Raw genomic sequence first — 25,774 nt, forward strand, 5'->3', positions numbered from 1 at the left:
TTACCTTTTTATTTTCTAGTGACTTAGTGATGAAAAAAAATATCGGGTGAAGAATATTAGGGGTGTCAATTAGGGCTGGCTCGTCGGGCCGGCTCGCAGACCCGCAGAAAAAACGTATGATGAGTCAGAGTAGTGAGCTCGCAGGCCTGCATAGGCTCATGGCCCGCAAACCCACATAAAAAAAATTACACTTGTATATATTAATTACTTTTTTTATGAACTCTTGTATTAACGTTTCAAATTTTTGTATAACTGGAAGTTTCTCAATTTTTAAACATTGAAAATTTTATCATAAAAATAATAATAATAAAAAAAAGCAGACTGGCCCACAGGCCAAGAAATATGCAGGACGGACTAGTATTTTCAGCTTGCATAAAGTATGTGAGTCTTATGCGGACCAGGCCTAAACGGGCCGACCTGCATTGCCACCTCTAAAGAATATATGTCCTTTTGGAACAAGTATACATGAAAAATATATTTGAAAATAATCGTGGATATAATTTTTAATGAATTGATTTTGGCATATTTATTATTGTTCCTGCACCTTCCCATTTTATATTGAGATACCCCCATAGTTTATGCATCCAACCTAGCTATTCTTCTTCCAACTTGCTCAACTCCGAAACTGAATCATTAGAACCATGGCCACCATTGTCGACCTCGTTCTTGAAGATGTCTTTCATTGGATCTCTAACAATGCAAGAATTGGTAGTTGAGTCCGAAGAAAGAGTATTTGGGAAACTCTAGGTAGAAAGGTATTTAGACATCACAAACTGACTTAGGAAATTCTTTTGAATATTTATTGTGTAAGGTATGCTAGATAAACATTTTGTTGAGAGCTGTCAAAAAGGCAGAGAATACTATTGTTTTCTGAGTTATATGAAATTGAACCCATAAATATCATATAGACGGTAAAAACAAATTAAGCATAAATCATATTAAACAAATGCAATAGAGATATTTGAGTTTGCAATCCTTTATTTCTGAATAATTATTTCATGTATTTTAAAAATGACAGACAGACACAGTAGCTTATTAACAACAATAAATGATGTTAATATTAATACACTCATACTTCATAAACCTACAGATCCCATCTCAGCATTGCTTATTTGTGCAATTTTATTCTTTCACTTGCCCAGCACCCTGATATTACATACATGTACATGCATTAATTTTTGGTGGATGCATGTACATGCAATATTATACCATCAAAGACAAGTCTAACAGTTTTATTTCTAAATAAAAACTACAAACTTTCCCCACAGAATGAAAGGAAAGGAAAGGAAAAGGACCACCTCGTTGGTTCCAATTCACTCTTTTTTGTTTCCCAATCTTTCTCTTCTTTGGGTCACAATACTGTAACACAAATGTGCAACCCCAAAATACTGTTAACTAACAGTACTCTGTCATCAATCTGACAATTTACCAGATTAATGGCACAGAATGTCAGTTCTTGTTTTTCAGGGGCAAAAAATTGTAGTACCACCAGCCCTTCTCTTTTTCCCTTCTTCTCCCTAACTAGAAAGGGGAGGATCAATTTCAACTTTTCCCAATTTTTGCAGCTCAAGAAGCATTTTAACTGCAGCAGAGTCAAAGGAGGCTTTCTTATCACTTCTAGCTTCTCCTTGGCACTCAATATTTCCATACTTGGGTATGCACAAGGTAATTTTTGAAACAAAGCAGTTCAGTCCCTTGGTTCCTTGCAGGGCTTCACAGGATTCAAATAGAGATCTGTTACAGAATAAAGACTAGTCAGATTCACGTGCCATGGCATTACCAATTCTATTATCTGCACTCCACACCGTATATAAACAATAATATCATTTAAAGTATCCTTTTTTGCCACATCAAACCTATTTTTGAGATGTTAAAGGTTAAGGGATCAGTTCTGTTCATATATTATACATATACGAATCCTTCATGTAATTCTACATATAAAAAATTCTGCAAGAGTCAACCAGCTTAAGCAGTTGAAAGGACAAATTAGTTCCTGGACTCACCTATCTTTATATTCTGTTGAATCAAATGCAGGCACTGGCCACTGTAGTTTCCTACACAACTCATATAGTGTGTTCCGTGGTCCTCCCTTTTTCATATTAATTGATAACTTAACTGTGTAACATGAATAAAAAATGAAGTTAATCCACAGGTAGTTAACAAATTAACTCTTACAGCAGGAGAGTGATAAATTCAGATGTTTCACATAACTGATATAGCAGATATTTTTCCATTCTTCATAAAAAAATTAACAGGCAAAAATTTTAAGCATGGATCTATGGAGATGAGAACAAGAAAATTGCATGATAGACAATGGAAATAAACACATCACTTCCATTTTGCTCTAATTTGTCTGCTTGTTCCCAGAAGTGGACACTGTCACGGACTTGATATCAAACAAGAAAAAGAAATCAGTGGTGCAAACCTGGAATGGAGTCGTCAATGGAAGAGTCATTGAGAGGCAAAATACTTTCAGTTGGGTTAGTTCCATCCAATCTGTTCCTTTTATGTACCAGCTCTGAGGAATTTTCTTCAATTAGAGTAAAACAAGTACTAGAATCCATTTTGAGATGAGGTGAATCATTGGTATGGACAGCATTATCTCTTTTTCCCTTGGACATGAAATTACAATATGAAATTCCCCGCTTCTGCAGGATTACAAGTATAAACCAATTGGTCATAAAACATACAAACTTGGATACCAGAAGAATGAAAAAAAAAATTTTAATCTAAAAAATATTTTGAAAACTGTGCAGGTAAGGTGGACTGGACAAAAGATATCTAGAGAAATATTTCTGATGGTTCATTTTGTAGTAGTATTTAGTGAAAATGCAGACACTATTCACAGCTATTTATTTTAACCATGTTATCAAGTATGGAGGAATCCTATCTGTTAGCCACTTTGTTCAGTTAACGAAACAAGGCTATAAAAAAAGTTCACTACTCCGCGAAGAACAAATTGAAAATACCCAACAAACGCAACTGAAAAATTTTATACATTTTGGTAGCTTGATCCATTATATGTTTTTGGGATATTTCAAGTATGATCATCAATTTGAAAAGTTCATTTCTCTCCATTTTATACAAAGCATTTACTAGCATCTTATTCAGCAAAAATATAGAAGACTAAGATTAACACATGTGCATAGATTTTAGAAGACTGTTAAAATAATGTTTGTTATAGTGGTGTACAACTTAAAGCTGATTCTGGGTGTATGTGTACCTAGCTTTAGGTTAAGAAACAGAGACTGGAATATTCTTTGAGATTAAAACTGCTATCAAAGTCTAGCCTACAAAAGTTTGTTGGGCATTGTGCCACCAGATGTTAGGTATCCTTCTATTCCTATGCCCGATAGGTTCAATCCTTGGTGTGAAAAGTTGTGTCAAGGATCTCACGTCAATTAAAGATATGACCAAATTATAGTATGTAAATGGTTGCAGATTTCACCTTACAAAGATATGACAAAATTATAGTATGTAAATGGTTGCAGATTTCACCTTACAAACCGATTTTATGAAATTAAGTTAGGCTTATAATTGCCTTTATAAGAAAAACCTTAACACTATCAGAGGGGAAAAGAAGACTCTGGAACACAATCATAAAAGAACAAACCTCAAGGTCCTTCAACAAATGAAAAGAAGCTTCTCCTTTTGCAGTTTTCTTATTTGCCCCCTTTCCTTCACGAACCAACAAATCATTTGGCAACTGTACACTAACCTCAACATGAACCATGGATCCCTTTTTTTCACAGTTATCACTTATTTTCACAAAATACCCTAGAGAATCACACAGTTCATTTAATTCACGAAATGGAGGCAATTCAAGATTTTCAGGCGTAACTATGGGAGATAATAGAGGACAGAAAACCTCCCAAACTCGGTCTAGACTGAGCTTGGTATCAATTAGCATTGCCCCAACAATACTTTCCAGTAGATCTCCAAGTACCTGTGACATTTATAACAGAAAGAACAACGTTACAACTTTTGAAGAAGTGTGGCGTATATGTTTTTATTTGAAAGTGACAATCTCTATTTGGGAAAGTAAAATAGGACTTGATTTTATTTTTGTAAATCTCCGGATTCATGTTGCATACATGAAGAAAACCACTAAAATGTTTAGAATTGTGCAATTTTATTTATTTAACTAAATTGCCTTTATTAGTTTACCCATTTTCTCCATTGTATGTATGGGTAAGAAAGTAAAATGAATTTCATTCATCTTTGTTTGAAGTTGCAAAAATTGAAAGCAATTTACAAATCAATGCTAATATAATTGTTTACTGTAAGTAGATATGTAGTTTGTATTCTATATAAGATAAGATGATTTTATCTTCTATCTTTTAGATAGATTAGTTTTTATTTTATCTTTTAGATAGGATTCATTTATCTTTCAGATAGAGTTTACTTCTTTTTTGTGTGTGTGTGTGTTTGTGTCTATAAATATATATATAGGTACAACACATGCTATAATCCAATGATCAACAAAACCAACCTTCGGAGCTCTAATGCTTGGAAATGATCCAGGATCCGATTCAGAAATGGCCTTTACATAATCTGATATCTGGCTCAGTAATAATCCCGAGCCATGTAGGAGATGCTGGTGAAGGTTATGTCTAACAACAACTTGAGCGAAGTTGTCATTATTGACAGAGGCAGATCGCAAGTCAGTCAACACCCCTGGATCAATATCTGTGTGACTCTTATATAAATGCAATGTGATAAGCAGGTCCAACACTGAGTCACCAAGAAATTCAAGCCTCTGCAATAATATCAATGAGTTGCATTAAGAAACTTCACAAGTTAAATATTGATAAGTTACTCAAGAATATATGAAACCTCACAGCTACCTCATAACAGCATCCAATCCCAAGTTCTTTCTCAGACAAATGTGTGATAGCCTCCAGTAAGAGTCCCTTGACAGAAAATTCATACCCAATTTTGTTTTCAAGGCCTGCAATCTCACTTTCTTTTGGCACGCAAGCATGCAGAGAGGCAGCAGTGATTGCTTCGTCAACCAAGGATAGTTCAAGTTCTGCTCCAATTCCAAGCCATTTCATCACATTAAGTGATGCAAAGAGTCCACCACCCACATAGTATGCTCCTATCAGAGCTTCAACACAGTCAGCAATAGTCTTAGAACACATCCAGCGGTGACCCCTGTCACAAAACTTCCCAACCACAACTTTTGGATCCTCAGTGTAGTATTTAACATCTAAAGGCACTTCAAGGGTTTCCAATCCACAATCACAACAAACAGGGTGTATAGAACGCTGTCCTGGAGCAACCCACCGTCGTGGTTCAAATGCAGAGTCTCGAATATAACCCTGACAGGTAAAATGACAGAACACCTTACATTAATTCATTCCAATGCTTATCCACCACTTAAATAAGTAAACAACAAAAATAAAGGTGGGAATGAAAATAGTATATATTTTCCCAAATTTATAATGTTTCTATGTGCAAATGTTAATCTGTTGAAAATAAAGAAAATAATCACTCCCAATCTTACTGAATGTAACATTCTGAGACTTGGGACTTAAAACTTAACCCTAGAAAGCTTATTTGTAAGTAAAGACTGACTAAGCTTTATAAGCTCAATTTAAGTCATGCTTGTAGTGAAAGTAAATGTGGGACAAAAAGGGTGATAACAACTAAGGCAGCTTTTTAACAAATACGATTTCTAATATTGATACTGATACATAAGAGTAATGGAATAAATAAATGCATGGACGCGAAATGGTATTTGTTAGAATAAAATAGTATTTTAGCACCTGATCCAGATTAATCATCCAATGTGTTTTTAACCGGTATCAAGATTTTCATCTGGTCAAGAGTTTGATTGTCTCCCAGGACAGTATTTGTTTGGCTCGCGATTGATTATTATAACTCATTATTATTATTGGGTTTGTGCTTTGTCCACATTTCAAGAGCCTTTAACTAACACATTAGGCTCTGAGACAATAACACAAGGAAGAAACAACAAACCATACCTGTAATTTGCGCTCTAGTGCAAATTTATGAAGGGTTGAATTACGAACTGCAAGAGATCTTCTGGCAGATAATTGTCCTTCATGTTTCTTGGGATATTTAAGAAAGAGGTGACAGCTCACCACATACTTTAAAACAGAATCTCCTAGCAACTCAAGACGTTCCATTGAAAAACTTTCACTGCATCTCATAGTTGTAATTGCTTCTAGAATCTGACATTTAACAAAAGGAAGAAAACACATAAGAAGATTATCATAATGAAAATAGAAATAAAAATCAATGAGTACTTTTATCCAAGAACAAACCAGTGAGCTATTTATGTTGGACTTGGTAGTTTGACCATCTATCTCTTCTCTAAGCTGACTAGATAACATTAATGATTCAATGCGGTACATTAGAGATGGCAACAAGTACAATGACCTCAACACGTTTCTTTTAAATTCAAGAACATATAGAAGCTCAGGTGGGACGTGAACATGTGCAGGCATTTTGGAGGTTGTAGAGCCATTTTTTGAAGATTTGTCTCGCGCATCTGTTCACCTCCAAAAACATATCATAATCGAAGTTAACCATGGTCATGCAAGGATTCAATAAATTCTATCAAGACAGAAAGTAATAGAGAAACTCATATCCACTATCAGTTCTTTCAAATCATCACACTGTAAAATGTAATTCCAAACGACAGCTTCAACGGAGATGATAAATTTCAATTTTAAATAAAATTTCATTAAATCATAATACGGAAATGTGAAACAGCATACAAGAGCCAATAGATGAAAACTTGAATTATGAACAACGAACCTTCCTCATGGAAGTTAAAAAGAAGATTGTGTGGATTATGATTTTGCTTTAACAGTAAAAGATGCTGTCTTGGATGTCTCAGTGTAATCCCATACCTGATCAAAATTTGAAGTTGTTTAGTCAAGTATACAAATAATGTAGAATGACAAGGCCCGCAAAATCACATGTATAGGGTGGAATGAAACAAGTTATGCACCTTTTGCTGAAATAATCTGAGTAGGTAAGTTGTTCCTTGGATTTTTCATTATTTCCAAAGAAAGGGCTTTCAGCAGACAGGTTACTGTCAATGTCAATAACACAATATATTTTTCCAGTATGAATGGCCAAAACCAACGTGTTTTTTATATTGTCAGCATCAAGCACACAATTAGCAAAGGGAATCTTGTTTGTTCCAACATAGTCCATCTCCATTGAACTGGTATCCTGAGGTGATGTGATTATTCCATTATCATCACAATCTCCAGTGAACAAAGAAAATCTTCTCCTCATGAATTCAATAGCAGATGCACAAGAATCGATTCCGTGCCAATTAATTTGCAAGGCTCCCTCACAAATACCACTCAATTTCTCAAGTGGTAGAAGCAGATATAAGTGTTTTTCTCTCCATAATGATTTTGTGTCCTTTTGAAGTAAAAATTCTGCTTCTTCTCCTGCTGATTTTGACCTAAACACCAGTCTACCAAACAAACCATTGAAAAAAAGCTCATGGAAGCATTTTGCTTTCATCATCTAGTAGAGAACAAACAAACAAGGATCAAGTTAACTTCCAAAATAAATGAGATTAAAAGATAATAGAGACAGGAGTTATATATGTCAGATAAAACCTTTAAAAACTTGATTTTATACCTGTTTAGCATCCAAATCAACTTGCCCACATGAAGAGACAGAAGCTTTCACAACCTTTGAGACTAAATAAAGATCTGATTCAATATTTCCCACATCATCATCAAGCTTTGACTCAATCAAAAGAACAAACCCAGAGTATATTTCGTTAACAATACTACATGTGAATTCTAGTTTGTAGGCATAAAATCTGGCTGCAACATCAAGTTTGTCTCCCCATGCACCACTTAGTGCACAAATGTTGGCTGTTCCATGTAACTCCTTTCTCTTCGTGGTTCCTTCAAATACCAAAAGCAAATCAAAATGCATTTAAACACAGACAAAGATTTGGTAGATTTCCTTACAAAAGGAACAATGCCACATCATCAGGTTTTTGACAGCCACTCTAAAGGTAGTCAAAATTAAGACTAAAACTGAGATCGTAAATGACTCACAAGATTGTAAATTCTGGGATCATAAGACTCTACTTCTACGTAAAAATGATATACATAGATATAAAAAAAAAAAAAAAAATAGACAAGACTGTGAGTAAAGGAGAAAAATGTGAAACCATGAGTGAAGGAGAAAAAGTGAAACTATGAGTGGTAAGCATCTTCTTAGCTTCACCATGGTATGGTTGAGCAATTGGAAGAGCCACAGCTAGTGCATATTGAATATTGTAGTCAGGTTTTCTTTTGGGGAAGGTGGTTGCTTAGTGCATATTGAATAGAATCAATTACAATAAAGACATTTAATAATTAGAAATCAATCATCCTAATTTATGAAATTATGTAACGTTGATCTTCTAGAAATCTATAACTTTCTAGAAATATGTAACCGCTCATTCTAACAGACAAGAAGGAAGGTTAAATGTAACATTAATTACATAGTTATGTGAAACCAAACGTGACTGAAGAAGAACAATTTTTTTTTTTATTGGCGACCTTGGGTTTTAAGCCAAAAGAGTTAGATTATGTAAGCTCATAAGAGTTTACCTCAACCGAAGATTAAAAATACATAATCATAGTATCCAATCCAAATATAATAGTCATTAAGGATTGATAACCGCACTAGAGTTTACCTTCTATCAAATAAATGGAAATAATTCATCACATGCTTGCATTTGTTCAATAGTATCTATTTAATTTAGTTTATTTCTAAATTCAAAATATCGAATAATTAGAAAAAAAATATATAATAAAGGGACACATGAAGAGCTGTCATATAAAGACAAAAGGTGCATTCTTTTATGGTAAAAAACATCTTTTTCATAAAATGTACGAAATGGAAGCCTTTTTATTATTGATTCCTGATTATTTCACTATCTGGTAAGAAACTTTTTACTATCCAAAAAGCAATTATTTATAACATTTCATACAATCAAAATGAACACATTATCTTGAAATAACTTAAGTAAACATATCTAAACATGAAACTAATTTGTCCTAATCGATCTAAGAAAAATAAATTATAAATATAATCAACTAATGGAAAATCTGTAGCTTACAGCTAATCACACACATAGGACAAAAGGCTTGTCACATTGTAAAAACTCAACTGTACATATTTTGCAGCCCAGACTTGGATGTTTGTCCTGGCTATGTACAAACAAAATACTTGATGGTGATGTTTTGTTAGTATTGAATATGAAATCAATTCTGATGTGGTTCATGAAGTCAAAAAGGATAGAAATTGCATTAGAAGACCTACAAAAGATATTTGAAATATGCACAACCATTATCTGGGAAGTCTGAGGTGCCAGCAATATGATGCAAAATTTAAATTAAAATAAATATTTAACCACAGTTTATAAAAAATAAAAATAAAAAGTTAGCTGATAATTATACCTGCCCGTAAAGTAGAGTCTTTATTTTTTGTGATATGATCATTGTCTGAAAGATCTTCAATGAATGGAACCAAATGTTCATTTAAAGCACCCATTTGATGCAACTTCTTACAAGCTTCGAAACAAGCAAGATGCCTTGCCAAACGAATATCTTTTCCTAATGGACCAATTATTGGCTGGAGGACTGAATTAGATGGTAATGTTAATTTACATTGGAAACCCCCTTCCACGGGCAGAAACACATAACTGGGCTTTGCAGAGGAGTACCTAAGCAAATTGCACACAGAAGAACATAAAGACTATGTTTCAAATAGTTAAAATGAAGTCAGACACAACAGGATACAATCTTACTGATCTCGTGGAAGCGTTCCACAGTATCGGTGGATAAGATTAACACTAGAATCTAAAGTCACAGAAGCTCCGGTAGATTCCACATAGTATGCATCTTTTTTCTCCAGTGTAAATATCTTTACACTAGATTCGTGGTGCTTATGGATAGATGCGTCGGTCATGGAGCGCTCACTCCTTATGATGTCAAAGAGCTGATTTCTTTGCTTCAGGTTTCCCCTGTAAATGCAAATGTTAATGCTGATAATTAAGGAAAGCAATTACATTAGAATTACAGGGTTTAATCTACAGAAATCAATCAGAATTATGCAACTTGGTTTGTACAGTTAATACTAATATTTGATATTCAGGCCCAGATTAGTGTACATAACTAATCTCCTCTTCCTATTTATACATCCTCATGTGTATCTGTTTCAAATCAGTGAAAATATTCATTTTTCTGCAGGGTATCAGACCTCAATCTTAACCATCTCTGGTATCTCTTGCCAACCAAACCATTGAAGGAGAAAAACCAAAAGGCTCACCCAAGGTGGAGACTGGTACCCATCTTAACAGCTGGATCAAAGGGCACTTCCTCTCACTGGCCACATATTGGATTGACAGAGTTGCATTCAATGGGAGAGGTGATCCTGAACCTTTGTTCAAAGAAAAGGAGAGGAAGGCTACATAATGAGTACTCCAAAAATTCTGAGAAAGGAGAAATCAACCTCCAAAAATGGCAACTGGAAAACCATTCAGTCATGTCATGGCTCCTCAATACCATGACAATGTAATTAGGGTGAAGTATAAGCATACTTCATGACCTGTGAGAGGGTGAATCATGTTACAGAGTATTTCAATACTCTCAATTGACATTGGCAGCAGCAACATATAGATGAAGAGTACTTCCTCTCAATTGACCACTAAAAAGAAGTGACTCCAAAGAAGGTCAAACAGAGGTCCTAAAGCGAAACCTTCGAGGCTTATCTAAGGTCTTTCAGTTCACAACAACCAAAATATTGAGCAGATTTTATTCTCTGGGTGGAATATTGGTATAATACCAGTTTCAAAGTGCAGCACATTACACTCCAATTGAGGTTCTTTATAGGAGAATTCCACCTTCACTGGCCAAAATCGTCCCAGGGGAAACCTTGGTAGAAACGGTGGCTCAGGATTTAATGGCCATAGACAAAGGCCTTGAAGCAAATGAAATTTCCTCTACTGAGGGCACAAAATCAGATGGTTCAATATGAAAATGTGCACAGGAAAATATCCCTGTCTGAGCCTGGGGATTGGGGGGTTTTACTTAAAGATTAGACCTCATAGGCAAACTTCCACATCTAAACTTCACCCTAAACTGTCAGCCAGGTATTATAGACCTTATTTGGTTTTACAAAAAGTTGGAACAGTGACATTCAAGTTACAACTTCCAGAACAAGCCTGCATACATTCAGTTTTCCATGTTTCTCAACTTAAGAAGGCTATAGGAGACCATCCAGTTGAATCAGATTTACCAGCAGTGTTGCAGGAAAAAACAAACAATTATCAACCTATATGCTGATTTTAGGCACCAAAACAGAATAATTCGGGTACATAAATTCCTCAGGTATTGGTGCATTGAAAGGGCAAGCTTCCAGAAGAAGCTACTTGAGAAAAACTTTCCACAATACGCAATCAGTTTCCAGATTTTGTTTGGAATGAATGTAGTGAACATCTAAAATGGAAAAAAAATCCACAGGTTTAGTACAGAAAGATTTTTACTAAATAGAATGAAAATAACGAAAAATAGAAGAGCACTCTCTCATCCAAAGGTTTCCCCTTCATAAAGAGCTAATGCTCAATCTACAAAATTAACATCATTTTCTCTCCTCTCCTTTCCCTATTTATATCTAACTAACACCTCAAGTAACTAACTCATTGATATTCCAACTATCTTACCTAATTTCTCTTCTCTTTATATCCTAACAGAGACCATAACCGGGAAGTTGACCTACCAAAACTCATGCTAGAGTTGACTATGTAAGTATGGCAAGTAGTCAGTGTTATCGATATGGACAACGGAAAATTTCGGAACCCTAAAAATCCTTATAAAGTTATGATGGAAACCATAACAAGTTATGGCGGAAACATAGAGACCAAAAGAAATATAATATATGCATTTAGATAATTTAAAAAGAAAACACAAAAATATAATATAATGTAAAAATAATGAAATCATGATATTATGTCTAAAAAATATGAAGGGCGACGAACGGGGGAGGGCAGCGAGCAACAGTTGGTAGCGGCGGTAAGCAGCAAGGTCTGATGGCAGCAGTAAGCAGCAAATGTCTGAGATTAAAAAGGAAAGAGCTGGGTAGGAGTATTAAGTATTAGGTTAGAATAATTAATTGGACCTGGCCCAATATCCAAAACAACACCAAATGGGCCTTTTACCCAACATCATTTAGCCCGCAATTAGGGTTATCTTCTTGTGTAGCTGCCCGTCCTAATTGAAATTTATTAACATTCTCCAAAAAGGGTACTGTTAATAATCCCGTAGGTGTCAAAACCATTAAAAGAACGTCCAATAACTTATTGGGCACTGTAAGAAGTATTTGAAATACGAGAAAAAAAAATATCATTCAGGTAGTATTTCCAAAGGAGTTGCAAAAGGATTCGCGAGTTCCCCAATCATGGATGATTCTACAACTGCTAAGCCTACCTTAAAGGCAATAGTACCTAGAATTACTACTGGAATATAAAATATCATTAGACCATGTGGATTCTCCATAATAATTATGACCCATTCCCTGAGCCAATGTAGCTCTTGATACACGATCATTCAAGTCAAATTTTTTGTTATTGGGATAGGTGAATTCTTATAGTGTTAGAATTATTACCTATACCTATTGTATCATTAACCCTATGTGTAGGGTGTTGAGTGTGGGAAACTACCTACTGCCATATCTACTGTTGCATGTAATCATGCCTAGTATCTTAGAGTAGTCTTTTCATATCTTTTCATATGTACGTGCTTGCTTCACTATAAATAGAAGAGGAAGAGAGTGGTACTGTTGTCCACTACTCATATTTTAAAGTCTCAGTCTCAAGTTGGTATCAGAGCGGGTCGATCCCGCTCTGGTTTCTGTCTCAGCTGGTCCGTCACCGCTGTCCGCGGTTGATCGCCGTTAGTCACCGCCGCTGTCCGCGGCTGTCTAAGTTCGGTTAACCTCGTTTCTGAACTACCCAACACTGTCAAACAACTTCTCAACACTGTCCGCCACTGTCTGCGTCCTCCGCCGCTGTCCGCCACCGTCCGCCGCCGTCCGTCGCCGTCCGCCGCCGTCCACCGACGCAGTTCCGTCCGGAAACCACCGGATCTGAACCGCCTCTCCGCGCGACAGCCAACCCCGCCGGTGTCGCAGGTAGCGCCGTCGCCACGCGCCTCCACGCGCGTCTTCTCTGTTCGCTGCAGTCAGGCGCGTGCCGCTCACGCGCCGCCTTCCCGTCGCCAGTTCGTCGTCGCGCCACCTCCGTCGCCGTCGTCGGAGCCTCCTCTACCCGTTTTGACCATCAAATCTCTGTTCCGGTGAAGTTCAGTAGCACCTCTTGTGGAAATCGTCCCTTTCGAAGTCGAAAATCGTCACTGTTTCACTGTTTTCGTCACTGTTTTACTGTTTTCCGAGATCCTCTCTTTATCATGGCCACTGGAGGAACTGGGAGTGCTATTTCATTCTCTGGAAGCCCCTGCATTACGTCCGAGAAACTAAATGGCCAAAATTACTTATCTTGGTCCGCTGCCGTCGAGATGTGGTTTCTCGGTCAAGGACACCACGAACACCTTGAGAAAGATGGCAGCCACGTACCTTCTGAAAAAGCTGAACAGTGGAAACAAGCGGATTTCCAACTATGTGCTCTATTGTGGCAATCGGTGGAACCACGACTTTTGATGTCCCTACGGGCCTTCAAAACTTGCCACTCGTTTTGGAAGCGAACTCAGAATATCTATGCAAATGATATTCAACGCCTCTATGATTCGGCGAACAAGTTGGCATCTATGAAAATGACTAACCATGATATGATGTCATTCATGAATGACGCTCAAGCTGCTGTGGAAGAACTCCGAATGTTCTTGGAAGTCGACTCTCTAGATGAAATGAAGAAAAAGCTTGACAAGTACTATATGGTAATGATCCTCCGCGCTATACACCCAGACTTTAATCATATCCGAGATCAGCTTTTGACCTCTCATGAGGTTCCTTCCATGGAAACTTTGATCTCCCGCATGATACGTGTTCCAACTCTTCAAACTCCCGAAACTCTTGCTGTAGTGGAACCATCTGTCATGGTTGCCACCCGAGGAAGAGGAGGTCGTGGAACTAGAGGAGGTGGACGTGGAGGTCGTGGGCGTCCTCAGTGTACGTATTGTAAAAGGATGGGTCATACCCAAGAAAACTGCTACACTTTACATGGATTTCCTGCCAAAACAGCCAATGTCTCCCAGGCAGAGACTACTGACTCCAAGTTCACTGAGGACGAGTATCAAGAGTACCTACGCCTCAAATCCAACAGCTTGGCACAGTCATCCCAAGCTCCAAGTACATCAACTGTTTGCATCTCTCAATCCATGGAAGGTCACAATTCATGGGTAATTGACTCTGGTGCTTCTGATCACATTTCTGGTAATACCTCCTTGTTCTCAACCATCTCATTCCAAGAAAAATCTCATTTTATAACCCTCGCAAATGGTTCTAAAACATCCTCAAAGGGAGTCGGTCAAGCCATCTTATCTCCGTCCTTAAATCTAAAATCTGTCCTTTTTGTCCCTAATTGTCCTTTCAATTTAATTTCCTTAAGTCAGTTAACCAAAACATTGAATTGCTCTGTAACCTTCGATGACAAATCTTTTGTTATACAGGAGCGTGGCTCGGGGAGACGGATTGGAGAAGGATATGAAGCGGGCGGATTATACCATTTTGGATCTCGTCCACGTGTGTCATGTGTTGCAGCCCCCAATCCTAAAATGTTACATGATCGGCTTGGTCACCCTCACTTGTCCAAGTTAAAGAAAATGTTTCCTGAACTTAGTCGTCTCCAGACTTTAGAATGTGAGTCATGTCAACTAGGAAAACATGTTAGATCTACCTTTCCTAAAAGATCTCAATCAAAGTGTACTTCTAGTTTTTCTGTCATCCATTCCGATATCTGGGGACCTAGTCGTGTCTCATCTTTTGGCTTTAGGTATTTTGTTACTTTCATTGATGAATATTCGAGATGTACTTGGGTTTATCTTATGAAAGATCGTTCTGAATTATTATCCCTCTTCACATCCTTTTTGAATGAAATCAAGAATCAATTTGGTCAAGTAATTAAAATCTTAAGAAGTGACAATGCCAAAGAGTATTTTTCGTCTGCTCTTTCTAATGTTTTGAGTTCCCATGGTATCCTGCACCAGTCTACTTGTCCTCATACGCCACAACAAAATGGTATAGCAGAAAGGAAAAATCGACACTTAGTTGAAACTGCTCGTACCCTTTTGCTTAGTGCCAACGTTCCTGTCCATCACTGGGGAGATGCCATCTTAACTGCAGGTTTTCTTATTAATCGGATGCCATCTTCCTCTCTCAATCATAAGGTCCCTTTCTCCATTCTGTTTCCAGACAATCCTCTCTTTAACACTCCCCCTAGAGTTTTTGGTTGTGTATGTTTTGTTCATGACATGTCTCCCGGGTTAGACAAGCTTTCTGCTCGCTCTCTCAAATGTGTTTTCTTGGGCTATTCACGACTTCAAAAAGGGTATCGATGTTACTCTCCTGAAACCAAGAAATATTACATGTCTGCCAATGTTACATTTTTTGAACAGACCCCTTACTTCTCTCCATCTGTTCAAGATGTCCATGTCATCCAGCAGGTCCTTCCTATTCCCGTGGTTGAATACAATATTTCCAATGTCCCTGTCCCTCCAAGTCTCGACCAAAGTCCTCCTGAGCCATCATCTCCACCTATTGACTCTCTCCAACACAGGACGCCGACGAATAGTCCAGTTGTTCAAGAACATGGTGAATCCCCTACTTCAGATTCTTCTCCCTCGTCTCTTGATCCCATGACTCCTGATGAAGGTGATTCAGGTTGGCCCATTGCTCTCAGAAAAGGTACTCGTTCCTCTCGAAATCCACATCCCATTTATAATTTTCTTAGCTATCACCGATTATCGCCTTCCTATTGTTCACTTTTATCCTCAGTGTCTTCTGTTGTTATTCCCAAAAATGTGAATGAAGCACTTGATCATCCTGGATGGCGACAAGCCATGATTGCAGAGATGCAGGCTCTTGAAAGCAATCATACTTGGGAGCTCGTGCCCCTCCCTTTGGGTAAGAAGGCTGTTGGTTGTCGATGGGTGTATGCAATTAAAGTTGGCCCTGATGGTCAGGTTGATCGACTCAAAGCCCGATTGGTTGCAAAAGGGTACACTCAGGTTTATGGCCTTGACTATTGTGACACCTTCTCTCCCGTGGCCAAGATGACTACTATTCGCCTCTTCTTTGCAATGGCAGCAATTCGTCACTGGCCTCTTCATCAATTGGATATCAAAAATGCCTTCCTTCATGGTGATCTTGAGGAGGAAGTTTACATGGAGCAACCTCCTGGGTTTGTTGCTCAGGGGGAGTCTGGTATGGTATGCAAATTGCATCGATCTTTATATGGCCTCAAACAATCACCACGAGCTTGGTTTGGAAAATTCAGCTCCATTGTTCAGAAATTTGGGTTAAGGCGCAGTGAGGCAGATCACTCAGTCTTTTACAAACATACCTCTCCTGGGAAATGTGTCTACCTAATAGTATATGTTGATGATATTGTTATTACAGGAAATGATACTACTGGAATATCTCAACTGAAGGAGCACTTGTGTAAACATTTTCAAACCAAGGATCTCGGAAGCCTCAAATACTTCTTGGGCATTGAAGTAGCTCAGTCAAAAGATGGAGTTGTAATCTCTCAAAGGAAATATGCTCTTGATATATTACAAGAAACAGGTATGATTGACTGCAGACCAGTAGAGAGCCCTATGGACCCGAATCAGAAGTTAACAACAGTAGAAGGCGAATTATTCTCCGATCCAGAGAGATATAGGAGGCTCGTTGGAAAGTTAATTTATCTCACTATTACGAGGCCTGATCTATCTTTCGCAGTTGGAATTGTTAGCCAGTTTATGCAGACTCCATGTCTTGGACATTGGAATGCCATCATCCGTATTTTAAGGTACCTCAAGAAGGCTCCAGGGCAAGGTTTGCTATATGAAGATAAAGGAAATGTTCAAATCTCTGGGTACTGTGATGCTGATTGGGCAGGCTCTCCTATTGACAGACGCTCTACTACGGGATATTGTGTCCTCCTCGGAGGAAATGTTATCTCTTGGAAAAGTAAGAAGCAAAATGTAGTGGCTCGATCCACCGCTGAAGCTGAATATCGGGCAATGGCGTCTCTCACGTGTGAACTCATATGGGTAAAGCAATTTCTTCGAGAGCTTAACTTCTGTGAAATTCAGACCATGAAGATGTATTGTGACAACCAGGCTGCTCTCCACATTGCATCAAATCCAGTGTTTCATGAGAGAACTAAACACATAGAAATTGACTGCCACTTTGTTCGAGAAAAATTGATGACCAAGGAAATTTGTACTGAGTTCGTTGGGTCAAATGACCAACTTGCAGATGTGTTGACCAAGTCATTAAGGGGACCTCGGATTGAGTTCATTTGTTCCAAGCTTGGTTCATACGATTTGTATGCTCCAGCTTGAGGGGGAGTGTTAGAATTATTACCTATACCTATTGTATCATTAACCCTATGTGTAGGGTGTTGAGTGTGGGAAACTACCTACTGCCATATCTACTGTTGCATGTAATCATGCCTAGTATCTTAGAGTAGTCTTTTCATATCTTTTCATATGTACGTGCTTGCTTCACTATAAATAGAAGAGGAAGAGAGTGGTACTGTTGTCCACTACTCATATTTTAAAGTCTCAGTCTCAAGTTATAGATCCATCCTCCAAATGAACAGCCACCTTTTCCTCCATGGCGCCGTCACCATAACTAAGTTTTAATAACACTGCAAGTAGCCATGTTCTATTGATGCTTAACTAAAAATGGTGACCAAATTATTAAAACAAAAAATAGGATATGTTGTATTTCCTTCTCATTTTCTAGACATACCATTGTTAAGAAATGAAGCTTAAGCCAAACTCAATTTAAAAAAATCGGCTTGTAAGCTGAGGTTTGAACCCACTTATATACGTTAAATTGATTTTATGTCTAGTTGATGTAGGACTTCAGCACACTCTGATAGTGAGTAGAACAATAAACTCACCAAACATCAAACTTCACTACAATAGGCTCAAACTCATGACTCTAATACCATGTTAAGAAGTATTCTTAAATCCTAACTCAACCCACAAAACCAACTTGTAAGGTGAGGTTTTCATCCCTTTTATATATTGTAAATTGATCTTATCTCTAATCAATGTGAGACATTCAACACACCTCTCAGCAGCAACATATACATCTCGAGCGGGGAATTAGACATTAGTGGTGGTCTGATAGCAGGTGGATCAATAGACTCAACAAACAACAAACTTCACTTGAATAGGCTCTAACCTATGGTTTCAATACCATGTTAAGAAGTAAACTTTAAGTCTAATTCAACCCCACAAAATCATCTTGTAAGGTGAGGTTTGCACCCACTTATATACTGTAAATTGATCTGATCTCTAATCGATGTAAGATTTCCAACAACTATACAAAATTAAATTCCTCTTCCCATCTATACGCTCTTACTATATCAATTCTGAATAAATGAAAAAAATTAACTTTTCTGCACTTTAATAATACACACAAACACTTGAAAATAAGTACTAAGAGTGTTCAATGAAGAAGTAATCTCCAACATCAACTAGGTTGTGAGAATTAGAACACTTGCCTCTCCAACATCACAACAAATTGGGAGTTAGCCTGCCTAGATCTTCCGCGAGATTGGACATAACTACGAACAGTCTTTGGGAGGTCAAATCGTATCACACATGAGCAGTTTGGCACATGAATTCCTTCCTCAAGTACATCAGTAGTAAATAATAGATTGACCTACACAAAGCATTGATAATCTATTTATTAGATTTTCAAATACCAACATTTAAAACAAATTTATTGCACATTACTTGATCCCTGATATTTATCACCAAGATGTAGTAAATAAATACCTTTCCAGAGCGAAAAGATTCCAATATCTGCTTCTGCCTTTTAGGAGCCACAGCATCAACCGATGTATTGTTTCCAGTTAAATAGGAAACTGAGAAATGCGAAATACGGGGAACTTTCTTTGCAAATCTTTCAATCACCTTAGCTGTAATGATTCTATCAACAAAAATAAGGCACAACACCTGACTAGATTCTCTGTAAACACAGAAATATACATTACCAATTTGCTATATTACATGATACAACTTTATTTCAAAGGAAAACAATTTATATGACCTTAACAGTAGATCATAGTGCCATACCCAAGTGATTGGAAAATTTTAATAAGTTCAAGTAACTTTGGAGATATGTATCCCATATCTTCTGCCTTTGAATAATCAAAATCAACCCCAAAAATGTTTTTATCATCTGCAGCAATATCAGTTAAATCAGTTGGCAGAGATTAAGTCAGAGTGAAATGAATGAACAAATTTACCATGTCACATAAGCATTTATAGCATGGTGTCATTTCTAAAAAATATGTCTAAAAAGACATGCTACTGTAATTTCTTAAATAATTGTGAACCAAATAAAAAACCAATGAGAAAGATCCATTTATTCACAACGTTTTTGCATTGCAACAGATTGCTTGTGATGCCAAAATCAGGATGCACATATGGAAAGTGTGCCAATATACACCTTCAAACAGAAAACTAAGCATTCTAAAACAAAGGAACATGAATAAAAAATTATTGCTGATATAAAATATTGCTACTTATTAAGCATCGACAAAATCTTGCAACATATTTTCATAAATAGACTTTATAAGAATTTTTTAAAATATACTAGTAGCAGATAAACTAATGAAACTATACTAGATTGCCAGAATTAAATATTGATACTTGCAATCTCAATTCTCAAATCTCATGAAGATTCCCAAAGACCAACAGCACAAATATAGGGGGCATAGCGGAAGAAGAAACTATAGAAAAAACATACCACAATTGAGAGATTCTTCAATTAATTTTATTACTTCTTCAACAAAAGTTATACACTGAAGATAACCGGTTCTGTAAATTTCACACATTCCTTCAGTTTTGTTGGAGAAATTCTCGTGACAGATTTTAACTGCCTGCACAAATATAGACATGTTATAATATCCCTTGGAGTTTCCACATCAATTAGAAATATAATCAAAGCATAGTGTATTAATAGGTGCAAACATCATCTGCCTACTTTTCTAAGGAAGTTAGGCATAAATACACTTATACTAACTAGAGATATAATCAAATTATAGTAAATAAATATGTGCAAATTATACTAAGGTTGTAAGTCAATTTTATAAGGTTGAATTAGGTCTAAATCCACTAACACATACATACATCTCTGTGACAGAGAGATGAACAAAAGATAAAAGTATGATTCAAAAGGCGCTGCAAATACAAATGAATGTGTAAAAATTTGCATTTATTTCTAATATATGGTTTTAGTTAAAATACCAAAAACAAACTGGCTTGCTACACAGCCAAAGGTAAAAGAAAGAATTTAGAGTCAAAACTTTATGAGTTAGATCTCAGAATTGAAATTTTTTTATTTGATTAAGATGAAAGTATTGGTATTGGTTAACAAAATATAATCCCAATTCAAATACAAAAAGATTTTAATAACCCTTGCTTAATTACAAAACATAAATAGGACAGTTTGTTTGAACCTAAAATAAGTGTTTTTGAAATGAACTTTTTGTTGAAAGATCCCACATTGTCTGCCTCAAGTCTTAAAGCGGCTTATATGTCTATTGGACAACTTCACTAAATGCAAATTGGTTTTAAGCTGAAATCTAACATTTGACCCGAGACAAAGCCATGAGTTCAATTCCAAACTCGACAATGAGACAATTGCTAAGGAGGAGATTGTTGAAAGTGACATCAATTGTCTCGTGAAATTAGCCAAGTAGGCCAAGTTATAATTAGACAATTAAATCGTGGCACTTGGGTTGTTATGAGTAAAAAGAGTTACGCCTAGTAGTAAATGTTTTATCCAACAATTGGTATCAAAGCCTATATATAACTGATCTTGGTAATCACTAGGCTCGCCTGGTTCAACAAGGGAGTGTTGGGATGTCTCACATTGCCTGACTGAAATTTTGGAGTGCGGCTTGTATATCTGCTGGATAACTTCATTTTGTGTCAATTAGTTTTAAGCAGAAATCTAACACTTCTTTGAAATAATCACTAATTTAAGAAGCAAATAAGATTTGCTTATTAAAATAAGTTGAAAAGCATATCAGACAAACACATAAAAAACAGAAGTATACTTGTCTACTTATTTTATTAAAAAAAAAACACTACAATATACCATCACCAATAAATCCTTATTAATTTATGTTTATAAAGGTGTAAATGCAATGTTATTATATGTTGGTATTTCCACATATCAAAAACACTTTCTACCCAACCTCAAATACATAAAACATTTAAGTGAGTTTTTTCATCCAATTTATAAGAAGCAATGCATTGGTAAACAAAATATAACTCCAAATAAAAAATATAGACTTCAATGACTCTTACCAACAAAACATCATAAATTATTGAAGATTTAAAATTTAATCAAGAAATGTGCAAGTTTTTCCCTACCATGAGAGTTTGATAAATACCTCATAAGCACATAGGATTCCAAGATCTTCAAGACAATGTAAAATTTTTCCAAGTTCATTGAACATTCGCTGAGACAGTGTCTTGACTTTATTCTCCACATTCCTGTAGTTACGTTTATTTCCTGATAAAAATGCATCAAACTATCCAAACAGGTTAAATTCAGTCAGTATCTTTTGCTGTAAGAAATATCGAGTAAAATTGGGGAAAATAGCAGAGTACATTGTACATAGCAAGATGACCCACAGATACCTTGGACCACAAGGCTTCAATCTTTGGTTTCAAACTCAAGGCAGAAAATCGTGCTGGGTCATGATATCTACAACTCTCTTTAGCAGACAATATATATCTATTCATCTCTTTCCGATCTTCAACAGTATATCTCTACAGAAACATAAAAAGAATCATTTACATTCTTTTAATGGTACTATCACGTGCACTCTGACAGGTCAGTAGAAGAAACCAGCACATCATGGAAACTTTGTCACCAGAAAAAAAAAACGAGTACCTTAAATAAGTTATTTTTAGAGAGTCTGTTATGTGTGTGGATGAATGACAGTATTTTATCCGTTATGCTTGTTTTTTTTATGTGTGGGTGATAAATATTTTATAGGACAGTTATTATATTGGACAGATATGTGTTATAGGTATATATATATATATATATATATATATATATATATATATATATATATATATATATATATATGTATGGTTGGCAGTTATGAGCAGGAGATATATATGTTTGAATGTACTTTGAGACCGAGAGCTCTCTGTTAAAGTTTAGATGTGGGTTTGTACTCTAATTCTGGTTCACTGCAGAATTATTATCAATTAAACTGTCTCATTCATGTGTGCAATCTCTTGGGCCTAACACATACAGAAAAATTAAATCAAATCAATGCACAAAAATTGATATTACCTGAGAATCCAAGATGCTTTCAAGTTCTGATATTTGATCCTCACAATCCGTAGTAGAGGAAACACCTGATTCAAGATATATAACATAAATAATGCATATAGCTTTCAAGATACACTTCAAATGCTTTGAAGTCTTTATATTCAAAATCTGGACTACAAGTAATTTTTATATGAACATGACAAAACATAACTCCGGTAAGACAGGGGATAATCACTAAAATTCATGCACAGAAAAGAGCTTTATCAGGAAGCATCACTAAAATCCATGCACAGAAAAGAGCTTTATCACTAAAATCATGGCATAAATACATGTGGATTACTTGTGCCAATCAATGTTGGTTCTCTATGCAAGTAATGTGGGTGCAACCGTAGATAAAATTAACTAAATAAATAAACGGTATTAATAAGCTTTTTATACTAATTATAGAAATTAAATTTAACTTCAAAAAGATTAATTCTTTTTACCAAGTTATTTTTTCTAAAAAATTATGTACTTTTATTTCTCTGTTATGATACAGAAAAGTAAAAAAACAAAATTAACTTCATTCCCCCCACTTTCCCTTCTCACTAGAGAGAGTTTTTAATGCAGGACGCACACAAAAATTTCCCCCTCCATATTTTCTAAAACTAAAAACAAGATAAACAATGAAATAAGAACACTCTAGAGAGAATTGGTGACTAAACTGGATACTCTGAATTCACAAGAAAAGCATTCTTCAACTCAAAGTTGTTAGTCAAAGTTAGCAAGCAAATAGTTACCTTTTTTACCAACTGGTGATGCTGTCATCCCAAAAATCTTTGGCTTTTCATTTGCTGGGTGATAAAATTCCTTCATTGGCATAATATAAGACAAAAGTTACTAGTAAATCTATTTCCTAACCTAAAAGAAAAAGGTTAAAGGCAAAAAGATGAAAAATTGGTTCTGATCAAATAAATACAAGGGAAGAAGAAGAATGTTTTATAGCACTTACCTTCATTATTTTTGTATAGGGATGATTGCCAGTTGCTCTATGGCATTCATCAATAACAATCAAACATATCATTTCCATACGCAGAAATGCTTTTCTTAAGGCATCCAAAAGAATCTGGGGTGTCATAACCAATACCTGTAAGACAAAGATATTAGTTTTGTAGCAATCACAGAGCCACATCATTATACAAATATTCAATACAGAAGAGATGCTTGCATGCTTTCTACATTGATTTTTTTTTTCTTTTAATACATTCCATTTATTTTACTAGACAAGAAACTCTTCCCTTGAAAATAGTCATTCTAGATGGTACTATAGAGAGGATTGCTTGCGATTGTGTGATTTGTACACACAATTACTCTTATTTATAATAAAGAATACCACCAAATAAAGAGAAATACTTGGTAAGATATTCCCTTATCAAATTTTTTTATTTAATGTAATCAAATCATGTCTCCAATACTCTCCCACAAGCCAGAGTATATCTCATGAGTCAAGCTTGTTACATATGTTATCAACACAAGCTGCATGAATATAATAAGAGAACAAAAGCTAAATGTCATCAAGCCCAAAATAATACTGCTCAAATCAATGACTACACAACAAATGAAGCCTAGAGTATCTTTGTGAAATCAATTATGGGTTAATAAATAAATGAAGCCTAAAGTATCTGTGTGAAATCAATATGGGGTTAATAAATAACATACATCATTGTTACTAATTTCCTGCTCCCATGTCTTCAAAGTCCATGTATCAACTCCTTTAGCCCCATAGTATTCCTCAACTTGAAAATCTGTTAGATATTTTATATTACTGAATTGCTGCAAGATGGACACAAACACCAGATAAGTTTAACTGTGAATCAATAAATCAAATACATTGCTATAAAAGAAGAGTACATCTCATTAGTCACTTGTTGGACCTCTATATATTAATAATGTCCTTGTTATTAGGAGCTAGTTTATCTTGTAAACACAACTTTAGACATTAGGTAGTTTAAATTCATTATTGAATAACATATCTTTTAAACTTCCATACTCAGATATCTAATTGTTCTAAGAGTTTTAAGCTTTCAACAAATTGGAATCAAAGCTCCACAAAATGAACTCAATTGAATAATATCTTGATCAAATCCTCTGATGTAGATGGCACAAGTAAACCCATTGAATAATATCTTATTTTCTTTATGACTTTAAAAAAAGATGGAGTTGTTAGAAAACATGGTTCCAAAGATCAAATTGCCATTGAATAAAAAATCTGTTTTGCACCACAATTAACTGCCCGGTTTTGCAGGATTTTTTTGGAGGATGTGTTGGACCTCTAAGAGAGACACATTAAAACCATGTTAGTTGATGTTATGATGGGAACTTTAACCTTTATAAACCACCACATTTGTTGTGAAAGATAAGCAGTAGCAGAAAGTGGGTTAGGGTGTAACATGCCTGATTGACTAGATGAACTGTGGGAGCCAAGAAAACAATCAGCCTCTTCACTCCCAAAGACTTGATGGTTCCACCAACCTCTTTCATAATCATCACTGCAATCAAGGTCTTACCAGAACCTGTATCCAACACGGCTATTGTGTTCCTTCTCTTTGCAACTTCAAACACTTCTTTCTGATAACTATATGTTAAACACAAAAGGCGTGAAAAAATAAGATAGAGAAAATAGCAAAAAAAAAAATGCAATCTTTATCATCGAAGTGGAATGAAAAGAATCCATAAAAATAGGAAAACAACACAACTCAACCAGAAAGGATCTAAAAAATAAGAAAAACGCAATCTTCCTGACCATTCTTCCAGAACATTATGCCTAAGACACAGAAACATTATGCCTAAAACACAGAAAAGCAGGAGCATGCATTCTGCAAAACCAATATCAATTTGTAAAACCGTCAATCAAATAAAATGACGCAACCCTTGAAAAACCAAAAAATACAAAATCCAACCGGTGTTTGACAAAAAAAATAAACACCTTCTGGGGTTCATGTTGGAAGTAGACAATTCCAGGGATGTATAATTATCAACATGGGGTTGCTTTCGTTTTTTACTTTGATTATGGTTATGGTATGATGAATCATGGTTGAACTTCATTATCAGAGAGTTTGCTGAAGTAGGGAAAAACAAAAACTGGAAAAAGGGTCAGAGAGAAGTGTGTCCTGTGAAGACTCTGAGACTCTGCGTTTTGAGTGAAGATGGACTAATATACTCAGTTCACATGTACTAAACAAAATAAGATTCT

The 25,774-nt window shown here is 35.9% G+C and overlaps 1 protein-coding gene across 3 annotated transcripts; it reads right to left on the bottom strand.

The window, feature by feature from the left end:
* Positions 1–960: 960 nt before the first annotated feature.
* LOC114163869 (endoribonuclease Dicer homolog 3a) lies at positions 961–25,725 on the bottom strand. 3 transcript variants are annotated; one of them, XM_028048242.1, is made up of 26 exons: positions 25,626–25,725; positions 25,508–25,558; positions 24,976–25,156; positions 24,241–24,354; positions 23,534–23,668; positions 23,322–23,391; positions 22,564–22,628; positions 21,894–22,025; positions 21,644–21,784; positions 19,990–20,122; positions 19,314–19,419; positions 19,014–19,206; positions 18,737–18,897; positions 9,809–10,024; positions 9,459–9,724; positions 7,636–7,910; positions 6,986–7,518; positions 6,790–6,884; positions 6,294–6,520; positions 5,991–6,200; positions 4,848–5,324; positions 4,493–4,759; positions 3,614–3,946; positions 2,426–2,648; positions 2,004–2,115; positions 961–1,734 (listed from the first exon to the last, which is right to left on the bottom strand). In XM_028048242.1, the coding sequence occupies exons 2-26, from the start codon at positions 25,519–25,521 to the stop codon at positions 1,518–1,520; spliced, it is 4,896 nt and encodes a 1,631-aa protein (XP_027904043.1). In that variant the 5' UTR covers positions 25,522–25,558; positions 25,626–25,725; the 3' UTR covers positions 961–1,517. The 3 variants fall into 3 exon arrangements, with proteins under 3 accessions (XP_027904043.1, XP_027904042.1, XP_027904041.1); XM_028048241.1 differs by adding an exon at positions 25,325–25,397 and having other exon boundaries at positions 25,508–25,715; XM_028048240.1 differs by having other exon boundaries at positions 25,508–25,715.
* Between the last annotated feature and the right edge of the window lie 49 nt (positions 25,726–25,774).

The sequence above is a fragment of the Vigna unguiculata genome, chromosome 9 (assembly GCF_004118075.2).
Source record: "Vigna unguiculata cultivar IT97K-499-35 chromosome 9, ASM411807v1, whole genome shotgun sequence".
Classification (NCBI taxonomy): Eukaryota; Viridiplantae; Streptophyta; class Magnoliopsida; order Fabales; family Fabaceae; genus Vigna; species Vigna unguiculata.